The sequence below is a fragment of the Heterodontus francisci genome, chromosome 16, assembly GCF_036365525.1.
Source record: "Heterodontus francisci isolate sHetFra1 chromosome 16, sHetFra1.hap1, whole genome shotgun sequence".
In the NCBI taxonomy this organism is placed as follows: Eukaryota; Metazoa; Chordata; class Chondrichthyes; order Heterodontiformes; family Heterodontidae; genus Heterodontus; species Heterodontus francisci.
Window position 1 is genome coordinate 50526386 of NC_090386.1, and position 17974 is coordinate 50544359.

The 17974-nt window shown below is 41.2% G+C and overlaps 1 protein-coding gene across 2 annotated transcripts in view; it reads left to right on the plus strand.

The window, feature by feature from the left end:
* The window catches only part of LOC137378086 (probable phospholipid-transporting ATPase IIA), a 212727-nt gene extending 196379 nt beyond the window's left edge, over positions 1 to 16348 (plus strand). For both annotated transcript variants that reach the window (XM_068048164.1, XM_068048163.1), the window contains exons 27-28: positions 185 to 388; positions 5586 to 16348. In XM_068048164.1, the coding sequence (XP_067904265.1) occupies positions 185 to 388; positions 5586 to 5722 (341 nt within the window). In that variant the 3' untranslated portion in view covers positions 5723 to 16348. The remainder of the gene's footprint in view (positions 1 to 184; positions 389 to 5585) is intronic.
* The last annotated feature ends 1626 nt before the right edge of the window (positions 16349 to 17974 follow it).

The window sequence follows — 17974 nt, forward strand, 5'->3', positions numbered from 1 at the left end:
TGAAATATGGCACTACCAACAATGCAGCACTCCCTCAGTACAGCACTGGAGTGTCAGCCTAGAATGGGACTTGAACTGGCAATCATCTACCTCAGAGGCAAGAGGATGTGTGTGATTATTTCACTTTTAAGTGCCTATATCTCCATTCAAAAAAGAATGACACTATTTTTGTTTTGTTTTTCAGGTGGTATAATAATGTATGGAGCTCTTCTGTTGTTTGACTCAGAGTTCGTACATGCAGTAGCTATTTCCTTTACCTCGCTTATTCTCACTGAGTTACTGATGGTGGCACTCACTATCCAGACCTGGCACTGGCTCATGATTGTGGCAGAGCTTCTCAGTCTCAGCTGCTATGTTGCTTCTCTTGTCTTCTTGCACGAGTTTATTGGTAGGTCAATGTCAAAACTTTGGTGAATGTACAGACAGTTTTTTTTAAATGCTGAAAATCTGAAATAAAAACCATGTGCTGGAAATAGCACGCCTGGCAGCATCTGTGGAGAGAGCAGCAGAGTTAACGTTTCACGTCTGTGACCTTACATCAGGTTTCAGGTTCTGATGAAAGGTCACAGACCTGAAACATTGGGCTGGGTTTTACCCCAGGCGGACGGGAAATCGCCACCGACAATAAAGTCGGTGGCGAACCCGCTTCCGCCTAGCCCAGGGATCCGTCCCGTATTTTACGGATCCCCGGGTTTCAATTGTCCCGGGGCGGGACCTCCACCCATTTGAGGGAGGAGGTCCTGCCGCAGTGAGCTGCCGGCCACCGGGAGTGGTGGCCACTGCTGGAACTGCAGTCCAGCCGACGCCGTGGATCCTAGAAATTGGGTAAGTTGGGCATGCCTCACCAGGGGGATCGGTCATGCCCTGGTGAGGCTAGGGTGGTTGTTTGGTGGGAGGGGATGTCTTGGGTCCCGGGGGTGGGTTGGGAGGCTTGGGCGGCCCTCAATCGGGCACCCTGTGCCCGACTGCCATGCCCCCCACCCCCACCCCTCCAGGATATTGCCTCAAACTTTTCCCCTTTATTCTTTCTACTTTTTCTATCTCTATCTGCGTGTGTGTTTATCATTTATGCATGCTAGTGTGGTCGTGTCACATATTCGTAGTCGTTAACCAGATTATAGTTAAGATTAATAAACTTCTACCTTTCTTGTTTAAATCTAAGGAAACCTGTCTGATTTCTTTGCCTTACAATTGGAGCAGTGAACAAGAATTCACTGAAGGGGAGCTAAAAACACAGTGTTTCTAAAATTAAACTGTGTTACGGTTCAACCAGGCAAAGGCTGAGAGGGAACCCCTAGACCCCTTCTCACCTGGTCGTAACACTATTATTAGGGATGTGATAACAGGGAACTTAGAAATCATGATGTGATTGGGCAGAGTCAACATGGAGTTATGAAAGTGAAATCATCTTTGATGAATCTGTTTTTTGAGATTGTAGCTCGTAGGGTTGATAAGGGGGAAGCAGTGGATGTAATCTATTTAGATATTCAAAAAGCATTCAGTAAGATGTTGCACAGAGGTTCTTACACTGAATTAGGACTCATGGGTTTGGGAGTATGATATAAGTATTGTGGCTCCGAGAGCAGGTCAGAGGCTGGGAATTCTGAGGTGAGTAACTCACCTCCTGACTCCCCAAAGTTTGTCCACCATCTACAAGGCACAAGTCAGGAGTGTGATGGAATACTTTCCACTTGCCTGGCTGAGCGAAGCTCCTATAACACTCAAGAAGCTCTGCACTATTCAAGACATAACAGCCTGCTTGATTGGCACCATAATCACCAGCTTAAACATTTACTCCCTCAACTACCAATGCACAGTGGCAGCAGTGTGTACCATATACAAGATGCACCATAGCAACTCGCCAAGGCTCCTTCAACAGCACCTTCCAAACCCTCGAATTGTACCTCCTAAGACAAGGGCAGCAGACACATGGGAACACCAGCACCTGCGAGTTCCCCTCCAAGCCACACACCATCCTGACTTGGAACTATATTGCCATTCCTTAACTGTTGCTGGGTCAAATTCCTGGAACTCCCTGTGGGTGTACCTACACCACATAGACTGCTCTGGTTCAAGAAGGTGGCTCACCAGCGCCTTCTCGAGAGCAATTAGGATGAGTAATAAAACATGGCCTTACCAGCTACGTGTGCATCCCAAGAACAAATAAAACAAAAGGGAGACTGGCTAGGCAATCCACTGGAAAATGAGAGAATAGCAGAGTCAGGCTGCTTTTCCAAAAAGCAGTTTGAAACTGTTATAAACCATTCTAATGACAATGATAACCCCCAGAATAGTAGTTCATTGCTGTTGTCCCTAGACACAGCTAATGCTTGTTGTTGTCTCTATTATCATCAACTGTTTATAAAAGGTCAAGAGAAAATAAAATGAATGATGTTGCAGAATATAACTGTCCAAATTTATCTATATCTAGTAGTTGTGGTCATAACAAACGTATTTACATATTCACAGCTAAAGCTGTTTTGTTAGCGAGAATTAAAACATTAGGTGGAGATGGAAAATTATTCTGGGTTTTCAGTTTCTATTCACTTCGCCGAAATTTTCAATTATTCAGTATTCACGTAAGTGGAAGCGGTTTCATTTATCATAGCTAGTGGAAAACAAAATAATTGTGACGAACTGGTGTTTCAGCGGGGAATTAAACTTACCACACAGGCTGTTGTGGCAATGAAGCTATTGTACTAAAACTAAAGTGGCCTGGTATCTACAAACAGCAGCAATCTGATTGTGAGAAGATTAATTTGAAATGCATCCGGCTTGAGAGTGGGATGTTTCTGTAGTGACATCACTGACTGGAGGATGTGTGGGAGCTGCTGTGCTCGTGGCTCCTCCACTTCCATATGGCTCTGGTGACATCATTATGTTCACACTCCTACACTCAGGAAGAGGATGTTGTGCAGCTCACTTTCTTTTTATTATAAAGTAACTGAATGTAGTCCATAGATACGCATTGTGATTTCACAAGATCTCCAAATTGACTGAAAACTCCCTCTTTATCGCAGTGTAAAGGAGCATTCCTTCTCAACTCAAGTTATGAGAAATTGATCAAGCAGCAGCTTTCTATCAGTCACACAGAAAAAAGCCACTCCGTATACTTGGACGTTTTTGTTCCTCCTCCAATTCCTATCCTTCCTTAAAAAAACAAACTCATGTAGATGCTGGAAATCTGAAATAAAATCAGAAAATGCTGGAAATATTCAGCGGGTCAGGCAGCATCTGTGGAAAGAGAAACCGAGTTATTGAATTATCTTATTGCATGGTGGAGCAGGCTTGAGGCCTACTCCTGCTCCTAATTTGTATGTTCGTATTAATGTTTCAGGTTGATGACCTTTCATCAGAACTGGAAAAAATTAGAGATGTGACAGATTTAAAGCAAGTATAGAGACAGAGTAAGGGCGGAGGGGAGGATAGAACAACACGGAAGGCCTGTGATAGGGTGGAAGGCAGGAGAGATTACATGACAAAAGGGATGATAATGCAAAGCAAAGGAGTGTGTGATAATGGACCAAGTAAAGAAACAAAAGATGTGTCCAGAGGAGGTGTAAATGGGAAGGTGGAATTATTACTAAAGGCCTCTGCTCCATCCCCTCACCTTAATGAATTTCGAGCCCAGCCAGATGCTGAGCTCTTCTGTCCCTTTCGCCTCTGTGCCCACTTCTTTGGCCAGATCTCTGGATCTTTTCATTGAGAACTGTCAACGTGACATTGACCATCTGAATTTCTCCTCTTCCCCCACTCACTGAAGTCTATCTCACTCTAACTTGTCTCCTTCTGAACTTGCAGCACTATATTCTCTCAGGTCCAGTCCTAACATTGTCATCAAACCTGCTGATAAGGGTGGTGCTGTTGTTGTTTGGCATACTTTTGTTCTATTCTCCCTATCCCCTTTCCCTGCCTCCGTACTTGTTTTAAACCCGTCACATCTATAGCTTTTTTCAGTTCTGATGCAAGATAATTGCCCATCTTTCCTTTCTTGACTGCACTGATCCAGCTGAAATACCGGGGCATTGGCATTGCCCTAGTACCTTGCCCAAGTAGCCATTCTTCATGTCTGAAGCTAGAAGGTTTCATCGGGCTATTTGACCATGGAGGGATCACAGCCATGCTGAGTTTTATCTTTATTCACTCAGTTTCAAATATCACATGATATCTATAAGAAGTAAGTCATGCACTGTGGCTCCATGCATACTGAGACTTGCTTTGAAGCTGCCCAAATACATGTTATAATATTGGGCCCTTACATCGAGAAGACTGAGACACTTTCATCCCCTCAGTCTCAGCTGGATTCAGACCCACATCCCAGAAATGAAAGGGCATTGTGTAACTCACTTCACAGCTAGTCAATCTGTAGGTAGATATTTGTAAAGTCACTGTTTGTGGACAGTGATATATATCGATTTTATTTTTTTTGGCCCTATTTTTGAGATATTTTGTGCTCATGCTTCTTGAGTCTCTCTGTGGTGCACACTGTTTCTAAGCCAAATGGATTGTCTGGTAACTACTCCTGGCTCTTTACCCCTGTGTCATTGATCCGAGAAGTGCATGGAATAGTGGCCAGAGTGTCACACTCCGTGTGGAAGTAACTGGACTTCTCTTTGTGGTGGGAGAAATTGAAGGCTGCAGTTAATGTTGTACAGAACTGATGCGCTGAGCCACAATGTTCCCAGTTTGACACTGATACATTGTTTTATATTGGTCCGAAATCTGTGGTTGTAATGATGGCAAAATGGTCAGTGTTCACCATTATTACTGTATAAAATTGACAGCAACTCCTGGCGTCTGTACATGCACAATTAAATGCGAAATCTGGAAGCTGCTGTCAGTGATACCCCGCGCCTCCACAGGATTCTCTGTTGCAGTCTTTGCAGCTGCTTTCAGTACAGAATCAGTGATTAGACTTGAATTTCAACTTTTTATGCACTATTTAATCTGTAAGAACCATTGAAAAAGTTGAGCCTTGTTGAGTGAGATGCAACTTGAGTTTTTAATGGTGTACTAAGTCATAATTAATGCTGAACAACCTCTCTGGCCCTGAAAAAATAATTGTAGAAGTCTGGAGTGTCATTCCCTCCATTCCATGATAATTCCATAGATTTTTAAAAGTATAATTAATTTTTATTTTATTTCAGCTTTGACCTTAATCCCATGTGTATGCCCCAAACTTTATTTCAATTCCTGTAAAATGATTAAAAAGTGAATGATTGCCAGTGCTTTTTGCTTCCTGATTTGCTGTCTGTGAGAATTCTTCAATCTGATTGGCTGCTAGCCTGCTTGATGATTTCACTCTTCCTGAATGTTAGAGATCCCCTACAGATGGTGCCAGAATGAAATTGACATCGTATTAGGGAAAATCGGTGCCACAAAGCCCAGTAAATCTTTTGTGGGCAGCTTTCTTTGAGGTCAGCAATGAGTGTTGTCTCTTCATCACTGACTGCAAAATCCAGGCCATTTTGTTACTATTCTGTAAATTGAATCTATGGAAACTGTACTCATTACATTTTAGAAATAACAGTAGTACTGGAAGAGCTATGTTTGTAACTAATGCACTACTTGCTTTTCTGTTGCAGATGTCTACTTCATCATCACTTTATCCTTCCTGTGGAAAGTTACAGTAATCACTCTCATTAGCTGCCTTCCCCTGTACGTACTGAAATACCTGAGAAGAAGATTCTCTCCACCGAGCTACTCCAAGCTTACCTCATAGACACTGAGACGTGGATAGTAATCCCACCCCCTTATGGATTCACATCCAATAATTTGGGAAATTTATTTGATAATTTCAAGTACTACTGACAGACTAAAATGATACTGTAACAGTCATGAGCAACTGACGATTAACAATTGGCCAGCAGACACTACCAGAGATGCAGCCTGCTGCTTCAGAGTCATGAGATTTATCTGCAACTAGAGTCAAAAAGGGAATCATAGTACTGTTCAAAAGTAGGAGGTCAGCCAGAAAAGAATCCATAAAGAAAAAGGGGTCACCAACCATCCGATGAAACAAAACAATTGAGCCACTGACACAATTGCATGTAAAATTTGCCCCTGTTCGATCATCACTTTATTTTGTTTGTGACCTATTTCCACTATTGTTCTGAGTTTCAGTTGTTGATGTATTTTCATTGCCCAAACTTGGTAATAGGTTGTACCCCCTACTGGATTAATTAACATGTATTTCCTCAACCTTTTGGATAACAATCCTATTCTTCACTGCTATCCTCTTTGTTTTCATTTTGGGTGCTTCCAACCATGTATTGTGTGTTTTCACTCTAGTTACAGGATACAAAGGTACAACATTATCCCATTGTTTAAGACTGGGGATAGAGTCTCCTCTTCAAGATGGTGGCTAAAACACTCTATTTCGCTGTGAAGTTGGTGAGGTCTCTTTCTGTGTGGATTGCAGTAATGAACACACAAGGGCACGTTCTTCATCTAAATCAGAACACTTAAGTTCATAAACCGATGTATTCGTGTGGCTAATTTCTTTTTTTTTATAAACACCTCTATGTTTTGAATGTGTCATAGCCTACATATGCACTTTATAACTGACACAAGCTTTTAAATATCTTGTAGTAGAGTAAAAACCCAGAATGACAGATCACCTACACTTCTTATCCTGTGTTCAGAAGGTTCATTTTGAAGCTTCTGTCTGTTCTGATATCTGATGCTTTGATGAATGGAATGAGGATGCTGACTTGCACTAACATTGTTCCTGTAAAATAAATACAAAGCCACATTCTCTTTTCATCTCATCTAATCATACTTCTACATAATGGTAGCAGTAAAAATGCTGGGTGGAGAAAAATGTTAGTTCCTCTCCCCCAGCCATGAGTGTTTGTTTTAATATCTCTGTTCTTGATATAAAAGAGAACTGTAAAAAAAGTAGAGTAATTGTGTCAAGAGGTTGAAGTTTATTTAAATATTAATGTGAAAATATGTTTTTAATTGTAAGGTGTAAAGTGATAGAAGTGGATACTGATTCTTGAAAGATGATGCTGTGTCCTGGTGGGGGTGAAGACTGAGAGTAGTCAAATCATAGTTTGTGACATAATCCTCTCTGATCAGTAAAATTGAACTTGATGTTGGCATGTGCAAGGGAAAATGGACATGTCTTTTTTTTATTATATAGTGGGAACTTGTACAAGTAGATCACACTAATCAGTGCTGTCTGTAAACATTTTACTTGTTTTTATTAAAAAAAACAGCTTTACTAATAGAATCAAATTGCTTTCTAAATAGAAGCAGCATTTGATTTGATGATTCCATTAACTTTACAATGTCTGCTGGAGGATTAGGAGTTTGTTTTACAACCTTGAACTCCTGACTCTACAGTCCTAGACTCTTCCTTTGAGGCCAATACAGTTTACATAGAATTAGAACTGTTGCCCAATATGGGCAACATATGTATGTATGCCTTTAAAATGATGTGTAAAATTAATATATCTGATAAAGGTTTAAAAGCTGTATTTATTGTGATGCTGATACTTTTTGAAGCTTTTGTGAATTTGGAGAACCAAGTATGAATATTGTAAGCTGAGTGATTTGTATTCACAATATATTCCTGTATCCAGGATGAGCTTATTACCTTCATCTGAAAGAGGGCCTGGTGATTAAGGTGCTTTCTTTGTACTCCTCATGATACTATGTCCTGGTGGGGGTGGAGTGAAGAATGAGAATAGTCAAATCATAGTTTGTGACATCATCCTTTCTGTTCAGTAAAATTGAACTTGATGTTGGCATTTGCAAGGGAAAATGTACATGTCTTTTTTATTACATAGTGAGAACTTTCTCATGTAGATCACACTAATCTGTGCTGTCTGTAAACATATTACTTTTTTTAAAAAAAAGCTTATAGAATCAAACTGACTGCTTCCTAATTTCCATTAACTTGAAAAGACAAGACCCACTCAAACTCGACATTCCAGCCCATTTGCTGATCAATGATGTCAGCTCTTGACTGAATTGTCAATCTCCTGCAGCACCTTGTTCTAGCTGGAACTGAACAAGTAACCACTTAACAGATTGGATAATTTGAATTCCTAGTTAAACATGGCAGCTCAAAGTCGAGCTGTCTGATTGCAGCATTTAAAATCCAGATTGTATTTTTCCCATTGCCTGGGATTTGGAAGAGAAAGTACTGATCAAATTGGAATGGCCAAATACAGGTCTAATACGAACCCATTATTTAAAATTGGCATTAGCACTACATTCACCCTTACCATGAGTTTCTCATTTTCCCTGTGAAGTCTGAAGAAGTACTTGGCAGAACGAGGTGGCTGAAACGTAGAGTCATAGAGTTATACAGCACAGAAAGAGGCCCTTCGGCCCATCGTATCTGTGCCAGCCATCAAGCACCTAACTATTCTAGTCCCATTTTCCAGCACTTGGCCCATAGCCTTGTATGCTATGGCGGTTCAAGTGCTCATCTAAATACTTCTAAATGTTGTGAGGGTTCCTGCCTCTACCACCACTTCAGGCAGTGTGTTCCAGATTCCAACCACCCTCTGGGTGATAAGAATTTTCCTCAAATCCCCTCAAAACTCCTGACCTTACCTTAAATCTATGCCCCCTGGTTATTGACCCCTCCGGTAAGGGAAAAAGTTTCTTCCTATCTAACCTATCAATGCTCCTCATAATTTTGTATACCTCGATCATGTCCCCCCTCATCCTTCTTTGTTCTAAGGAAAACAACCCTAACCTTTTCAGTCTCTCTTCATAGCTGAAATGCTCCAGCCCAGGCAACATCCTGGTGAATCTCCTCTGCACCCTCTCCAGTGCAATCACACCCTTGCTATAGTGTGCCCAGAACTGTACACAGTACTCCAGCTGTGGCCTAACTAGCATTTTATACAGCTCCATCATAACCTCCCTGCTCTTATATTCTATGCCTCGGCTAATAAAGGCAAGTATCCCATATGCCTTCCTAACCATCTTATCTACCTGTGCTGCTGCCTTCAGTGATCTATGGACAAGTACACCAAGGTCCCTCTGACCCACTGTACTTCCTAGGGTCCTGCCATCCATTGAATATTCCCTTGCCTTGTTGGTCCTCCCAAAATGCATCACCTCACACTTCTCAGGATTAAATTCCATTTGCCACAGCTCTGCCCATCTTACCAGCCCATCTATATCATCCTGTAATCTAAGGCTTTCCTCCTCACTATCTACAACACCACCAATTTTCGTGTCATCTGCGAACTTACTGATCATACCTCCTATATTCACATCAAAATCATTAATGTACACTACAAACAGCAAGGGTCCCAGCACCGATCCCTGTGGTACACCACTGGTCACAGGCTTCCACTCGCAAAAACAACCCTCGACCATTACCCTCTGTTTCCTGCCACCAAGCCAATTTTGTATCCAATTTGCCAAATTGCTCTGGATCCCATGGGCTCTTACCTTCTTAACCAATCTCCCATGCGGGACCTTATCCCTGCCTCTCCAAGTGGAGATTAATCCTGTCCCTCAGAATTTTTTCCAACAGTTTCCCAACCACTGATGTTAGACTCACTGGCCTGTAATTACCTGGTCTATCCCTGCTACCCTTCTTGAATAATGGTACCACATTCGCTGTCCTCCAGTCCTCTGGCACCTCTCCTGTGGCCAGAGAGGATCTGAAAATTTGTGTCAGAGCCCCTGCTATCACCTCCCTTGCCTCACACAACAGCCTGGGATACATCTCATCTGGGCTTGGGGATTTATCCACTTTTAAGCCCGCTAAAGCAGCTAATATTTCCTCCCTTTCAATTTTAATATGTTCAAGTATATCGCAATCCCCCTCCCTGACCTCTGCATCTACATCATCGTTCTCCACAGTGAAAACAGATGAAAAGTAATCATTTAAAACCTCACCTATGTCCTCCGGCTCCACACACAGATTGCCACTTTGGTCCCTAATGGGCCCTACTCTTTCCCTGGTTATCCTCTTGCCCTTAATATACTTATAAAACGCCTTAGGATTTTCCTTTATATTGGTCGCCAAAGTTTTTTCATGTCCCCTCTTCGTTCTCCGAATTACTTTTTTAAGTACCCCCCCTACACTTTCTATACTCCTCTAATGCCTCCGCTGTTTTCAGTGCTCCGAATCTGCCATTAGCCTCCTTTTTTTTCCTGATCCAATATGCTATATCCCTTGACATCCAGGGTTCCCTGGACTGGATGGTCCTACCCTTCACCTGAACGGGTACATGTTGGCTCTGAACCCTTACTATTTCCTCTTTGACTCCCACTGGCCTGATGTAGACTTTCCTACAAGTAGCTGCTCCCAGTCCACTTTGGCCAGATCCTGTTTTATCAAATTGAAATCCGCCTTCCCCCAATTCAGTATCTTTATTTCTGGCCCGTCTTTGTCCTTTTCCATAGCTACCTTAAATCTTAGAGTTATGGTCACTATTCCCGAAATGCTTCCCCACTGATACTTCTACTACTTGTCCAGCTTCATTCCCTAGGATTAGGTCCAGTACTGCCCCTTCTCTTGTAGAACTTTCTATGTACTAGCTCAAAAAGCTCTCCTGTATGCATTTTAAGAATTCCTCCCCCTTTCAGCCTTTTGCACTAAGACTATCCCAGTTGATATTAGGTAAGTTGAAATCCTCTACTATTATTACCCTATTATTTTTACACCGCTCTAAGATTTGCTTATCTGCATCTCTATCTCTCCCTGACTGTTTGGAGGCCTGTAGTACACGCTCAGCCAAGTGATTGCCCCCCACCTTTTGTTCTTAAGTTCTACCCATATGGCCTCATTTGAGGAACCTTCTAAGATATCGTCCCTCCTTACTGCAGTAATTAACTCCTTGATCAACAGTGCAATACCACCTCTTTTATCCCGTCCCCTATCATGCCTGAACAAGCTATACCCTGGAATATTGAGTTGCCAGTCCTGCCCCTCCCTCAGCCATGTCTCTGTGCTAGCAATAATATCATAATCCCATGCGCTAATCAATGCTCTCAATTCATCTGCCTTTTTAGTAAGACTCCTTGCATTAAAGTATATGCAATCCAGCCTTGCATTTTTCACTTGTGCCTTAACAGGTCTATATTTGCTCTGCCTTCCAGACTGACTTTGTTTCTCTTCTATATTTGGCTATGCCTCACCCCCTACTCTACCTCCACTCTGTATCCCATCCCCCTGCCAAATTAGTTTAAACACCCCCTCCCCCCACCCTTGGAACAGCACTAGCTAACCTCCCAGCAAGGATGTTGGTCCCGTTCTGGTTCAGGTGCAACCCGTCCAACTTGTACAGGTCCCACCTTTGCCAGAAACAGACCCAGTGATCCAGGAATCTAAAGCCCTCCCTCCTGCACCATCTCCTCAGCAATGCATTCATCTGCTCTATCCTCCTGTTCCTATACTTGCGAGCACATGGCACAGGGAGTAATCCAGAGATTACAACTTTGAGGTCCTGCTTTTTAATCTGCTACCTAGCTCCCTAAATTCTTGTTGCAGGACCTCATCCCCCTTTCTACCTATGTCGTTGGTACCAATGTGTATCACGACCTCTGACCGCTCCCCCTCCCCCTTCAGAATGTCCTGCAGCCGCTCCGTGACATCCTTGACCCTAGCACCAGGGAGGCAACATACCATCCTGGTATGAAGGCGGTTCACCCTAGATGTCCTCTTGCAACCATTAGTGTCCACCAGCACTGATAGAGGCCTGGAGAAATTTTGCTGTCTGCCTCATCGTCTAAAGGGTAATGATGCATTGATATGATGAGGGAATGAAAATGGGCAAAATAATAATGGGGAAAGAATTTTAAAAAGGCCTTAACTGCCAGTGTATATTGACCTCAGTTCTACAGCACTATATACTGATTAATTTCCTCCAAGTGGCTAAAATTTATGTTTGGTACAATGAAACCAGTTTTTATCCTGTTTATATTCCAACCCATTGATCGAATCAAAAATATCAAATCACTACTCTGAGATGCTTCCTCTTGTGCTAATTCATTAATATCCGAATATATTTGGTGCAATTTCTACAATACCTCTTTTTCATGCCATTAATTAACTTCCCTACTTTGTCTACTTTCTTTAAAAAAAAACGTCATTTTCATTTCTTTTGTAGGTCTATCTCAATTTTTTAAACTTCCTTTTATGGGCCGCTGTTGTCTGATTCACAGTGCCTTGCAAGTGAGTTTTCACTTTGTAAATGTTTTTATAGTTCCCCTACATGTACCCTGGATAATTATTCAAAATCACCGCCATTCATGGGATATTCTTCAGTTGCTTGTCCCTTTTATTAAAAAAAAAGTACAATGCATCATCTCATTTCATTGACCGGCACCATATCATCTGTGTTTTCCCCTCATGCTTAGCATGTATTTCGGTTGTGTTACAGTGAGAGCGCCTATTGCAAACTACCTGCCCAAGTCACCTTCTTCATCAAAAATGTCTAAGTGTAATTCCCCGATTGATCTAGATTATGGCCTCTGAAGTATCCAAGTAGAGCATTTGCAGAACAGAGATTGGGAAAGCAGTACCTACATGGATTTTGTCCCCTTTTTAGTTTACTTGGCCTGATGTCTTTTGTACCTATGAATGCTGGCACAAAGCTCAGTCCCAGGCTGCTACCATTGTCCCTGCAGCCAGTCACTGGTGCAGGTTACTGCTCAGGTATGACTGTCCCCTCTGAATTTCTTCCATCCCGCTGAGTGCCTTTCTGTTCATCACCTCTCCATGTTAGAGTGCTGAGGCTCAGCATCACTGTGTATCCCTAAATATGCAAACTTTCACTTTGAATGCTGTTGTTTCAGCTTCTTTCTCAGTAAGCCCAAAAATAATCTTCGGATCTATCAAACTCTCTGCAAAGCAAGTAATTTCATTTGGGCCTGCAAGTCCGAAACATTGATGAATGTAATACTAGAAAGTTTCTGGGAGCAGGGAGAACGTGAATGGTGATGGGACATTCATCCTCAAGTTCAGTACAAACAAATAATGCTATTGGTGGTAACATCAATTGCTGCACAAAAGTTTACATCATTGGTAAATGCAATTAAATTTCGTGGTAAATACTGTTATTATGACCCCTGTGCATTGACAACAGAACCTCAATGTGAAAGTTTCCTAGTTGGCTTAACTACATTGAGGAAGAAAATGGACAATAGAGCTGTCAGTGGAACATTAGGACTTTGTTCTAATGAGCTATAGAGTAAAAAGTGTTTGGGTCGTATTCAATTGAGGTAATTCATTTTTAGTTTGTTCAATACTAAGCTGCCAAAATGCATCAAAAGGAAAAACAATTAGCTATCATGAGAGACAGTTTACCTCACAGATGTTCTCAGGACCAATTATGTTAGCACTAATTTGAGCCAGGCAAGATCATACCGACAGACCACGTTTTTCATCTGAGGCAGGTAAATGTTAATGTGTTCACATATTTTATTGCAGTATTCTGCAAAGTGCAAAATAGGTGGTTAGATAATCTGAGTAAGAGACAAAAAGCTGAAGGAACAATGTACTAGCCGAATGAACTTGTGATTCCCCAGTTTTTCTCCTTCATGGTTGAAGATCCTTTGCATGTTTGAGGTATTAAAAGATTAAACTGTTACTTTTCAGTGAATTACAATGCCAACTGATAGTCAAAGTGCAAAGAGACATCTATCCAACAAAGGCCAGTTTGCTATCATTAAAGCAACTCCTCTTCAGGTTTCAAATAGAACTTCAAAAATACTTCTACTACCTCACAATGATACCAAACCAGTAAGACTATTAGTATCAAACTCTACCAATTAAGGGCATTGTTAATAGAAATACCTGTTAAGATTTGCAGCCCATTGCCGTGTGATGGAATTCATTATTCTGGGTCACCCCTTCAGAGAATGCAAATTTTTTTGTTTTAAATAGTTAAGTTGCATTATCAATTGACAAAGACTAGCAGTCAGAGATTATGTGAGATGGGAAAAATCACATTATGGAATAATGCAAACTTTTGTTAAACAGACAGCTACTCTAAGAGTTCTGAGGTCACCTTGCCTTTGGATTATAATCCAAGGGAGATGGAAGAGATTTAAAAAAAATTAGAGAGTTATTAATGGTGGTTAAGCTTTCTTAAATTTCTAAGACAAAAAGTGCAAAAGAAATCGCCACTGATATTATGTCTGTGTAATCTCAAACTAGTACCTGTGGGAGTTGCAATTAGTTTCATCTCCTGTGTTTCGGGGAGATTGTTAGCACCCATCATGTTTGAAGGCAGCTGTAAACTTCTGTGAACAACAATTTAATAAAGTCCCTGTAATAGACAGGCAGAGAATGAGATCGCAGTCTACTTCACAGGCTGTTTCTGCATGAAATGAGTGCTTTTTTTCCATGACTAATAATGAGAATAAAATAATATGAAGACATTTAATATATTGCATTTAACATATTATGTGGTTCTTTCCTTAGAAAACACAAGGCCTTTGGAATTGGTTCGTAAAATAGCCCTAAGGATGGGTGGGTGTGGAGGGAAAAGTGAATATTATGATGCAAGCAATTACAGCGTAAAATTGACTGAGGTACCATTTTTAGAAGATAGCCCAGATTGAATAGGCACCTGTGTCACTCAGAAAATGTGTACTGAATCACCTTATGGATAGTTCCAGGTTATTTATATTTTTTGTGAACAAATTACTGATGCAAAAGAATACTCTTATATTGCAATAGGGAGGCCAGACCATTCACTTTTTATGAGCATTTGCCCTTTCTTTTGCCTCTCATTGCCAGCTTGTGATCACTCCAGGACACACTAACTAATTCTGAAACTCTCTGGGCTGGATTTTCCACTGGTGGGTGGGAAACAGAGGTTGCAACTGTTTCCAGGTCCCAAACATGCATTTGGTGGGGGGGAGAAACAATCACTCATTGGGATTTTCATGGGGCGACCCCTTAATTGGCATGGAGACAGGTTCTCCATCCAATTAAGGATGGCAGGAGGGCTCTAGAGCCAATCAAAGCCTTCCAGCTTCAGAGGAGCAGCAGGCTGTGATGGAAGGTAAGTAAGAGAGAGAGCTCTTCAAAATGGAGGTGCCCTCCAACATTTAAAAAAAAAGTAGATTCAGCAGCCAGGACACTGTGTGGGGGGGAGGTTGTGAGTTTGGGGGAGCCCCTCTACAGGGTGGTCTGTGGCTGCTCCTGCACCCTGGCTGGGAGGGTCTCTAGGCTTGCCTGGATCATTGGCTCCTGGCCTGCTGCCGGGTACCTGCTTCTAGGCACCTAAACTGTCCTCCATCAGTGCGGGGATCTGGAGACCAACTGGAAAATTCCAGTCAGCCTCCTTTAATTGGCCTCAATTAGCCTCTTAATGAGCTTGTTCAGCTATCCACCATCTGCGGGCAGGTAGCCCTGCCGGCCCCGAACCCGCCTCTGTAAAAGTGGCCCAGAGGCGGGATGGAACAGTGGAGCCGGCCTGCGGAACTAATTTTCTGCCTTCCTCTGATCGCATCTCCAGTGGAGGCTGAAAATCCAGTCCTCTGTCTTCTCCCACTCCCTGCATATTCCAAAATTCAATTATGTATTAGTGCTAAAGAATATGAAGATTTTGTTTTTGCAAACTATCCTTGTAATAGAATTATATATTAAGGTTATATCAGCTTTGCAGGAGTGCAGATTGATACCATATGTTAAGTCTCAGTCTAAATTATTATTACTTCAACATGTCAGTGTATTTAATCAGACTGATAAATTTGAGCATTTCTGAGAAGATGCACAAATAGTATACTTGGTGCAAATCATGACTGCTTAATTTATTTTTTGTTTTCCTCCCACCCCTTCCTCCTTGCATTGATGGATTTCTAGCTTCAACGGGCAAAATTGTATTTACTTACAAATTTTATATCGTGCAAGCTTTATGAAATTTCCTAAATTATTTTTTAAATTGGATTCTGTTGCTGGACCAGACCTTTCCTCACCTTTAGGGAACTCCTTAACAGCTGCTGGCACAATATTGTCAACAACTACTTCACATTATGGCCTTGTGGTGGAATTTCACTTGATGTAGTGGACCCCACCATAATGAATTCTGCAATCCTGCTCCAGAAAGATAAATACTTCTGTTGCCTAAAAATGGCTTGTCTTTATTTTGAGAAGCTGTATTCTGGTTGGCTGGTTAATTTGATTTTAGTTGCCCCATAATTACGATCTAGGATTTGCCAAACTTGATGCATTAAAAAGAAAAAATGCCTATTCAGTCCTCAAAGTGCTGACGTTAGTCTTAAAATTGTATTGTAGAGGGAAAAAGGAAAATCTTGTGAATATCATGTTAATCCAATTTATTGGTTTCTGTGCTGTGGAGAACATGCTCTTTTAAGAGCAAAACAAATGGTACTGTATTAAATGCACAATAAAAAGCAGTTTTATGATTTTTTTCCCAGCAGTATGTTTATACACACATTTGTGTGTTGGACTGCTTGCAGTCTGGTCATGAGTTTAGAAATGTAATTATTTTCCAAACTTCCTCCTGCATCGAGAGGACACGGTTGCATGTAGGGCATATATTTGGCCTAGCTTTTCTGCTCCATATCTGTTCTTGTTATAACAAAAGTATGACTTAACTATTCTGCCAGGAACTGGTTCAGATAACTTAAATTAACTTTTGTGTGTATTTTTAGAACATTCTTGTGTGAAACAAGCTGGTGTGGACATTTAACATAAACTGCATGCTAACTGCCGGAACAGGGTTTGGATAATATGTCAGCATGGAAAGTAACTAAATTTGTAAGTTGAGACCAAAGCTTTTAAGACATACACATCGCTTAAGTTATAAAACCAATTCACCATGTTGAAGACACACAATTTGGGTCGCGTAGCAACATCTTAAAAATACACTTCCTGTTTATCTTTGTGAATAAATAGTTATTTGGCTTTATTTCTTACTGCAAACATTTTGGGATAGCACAATTCTCAATTTGTTTTCTATCCTAAAAAAAAGGCCGACCTGAACTAACCTGGTATGTCAAAATGATAATTCACTGTCATGTGCTATGTACAGTGAAATGACCCAGATGCCTTTGGTGTTGCATTTCTAATTGTTGGAGTACTTGTATTTAAATAGCACCTTATTTCCAAATATCTTAACGTACTTCACACTCATTACTTTTCCAAAGCATAGCAACTCCTGTTTTTGTAGACAATTGCAGCATTGATTCTGTGTCCGCGATGTCTCTCAAACAGCAATGAGGTATATAACTACTTTTTTTTTGGTGGTGTTGCTTGAGGGATGAATGTTGGTCTGGATACTGGCCAACTGCCCTGCTTAACTGATGATTGACCATTGATCAACATTAATCTTCAGATGGTAGTACAATATCTTTTTCTTGGGTTCCTAAACCCAGGCCATGTTTTTTCAGTCAGCAGCGAACTGACTGCCTGCCAGTGACCTCAAAGAAAGCTGCCCACAAAGATCTAGCAATCTCTATGGCGTGGATTTCACCTTTACTGACGTTCTTTCTGGCATGCATCAACAGTGAAGTCATCAAGCAGGCTAAGCAACCAATCACATTGAAGTACACAGGCACAAAGCAGGAAGTAAAAAACAGACTCTACTTCACTTTTTAATCATTTTACAGAGTGTGAAATAAAGATTGGGACATACACATGGGATTACGGTAGAGCTGAAAAGTTGTAAACAAATTTTTTTTAAAAATCCTTATTTACAAAACTGTGCAATTATTTTTGTCGTCACGGAGAAATTTGACATTCCACAAATACAAAATTAATTTTCAGGGCCAGTGAGATTGCTCAGTAATTATGACTTAGTATGCTGATGAAAACTCAGTTACATCTCATTCAACAAGATATAACTTTTTCAAGGGTTTTTACAGCAAGGCTAATAACATAAAAAGTGGTTCATGTCAAACCAAATGATTTCTAAGGTTTCCAACTGCAAGCATTTCAACAGCACACCCTGTGGAGGAGCAGGGAATCACTGGGCTGAATTTTACAAGCCCTCCACCGTTGGTGGGGGGGCGGGGG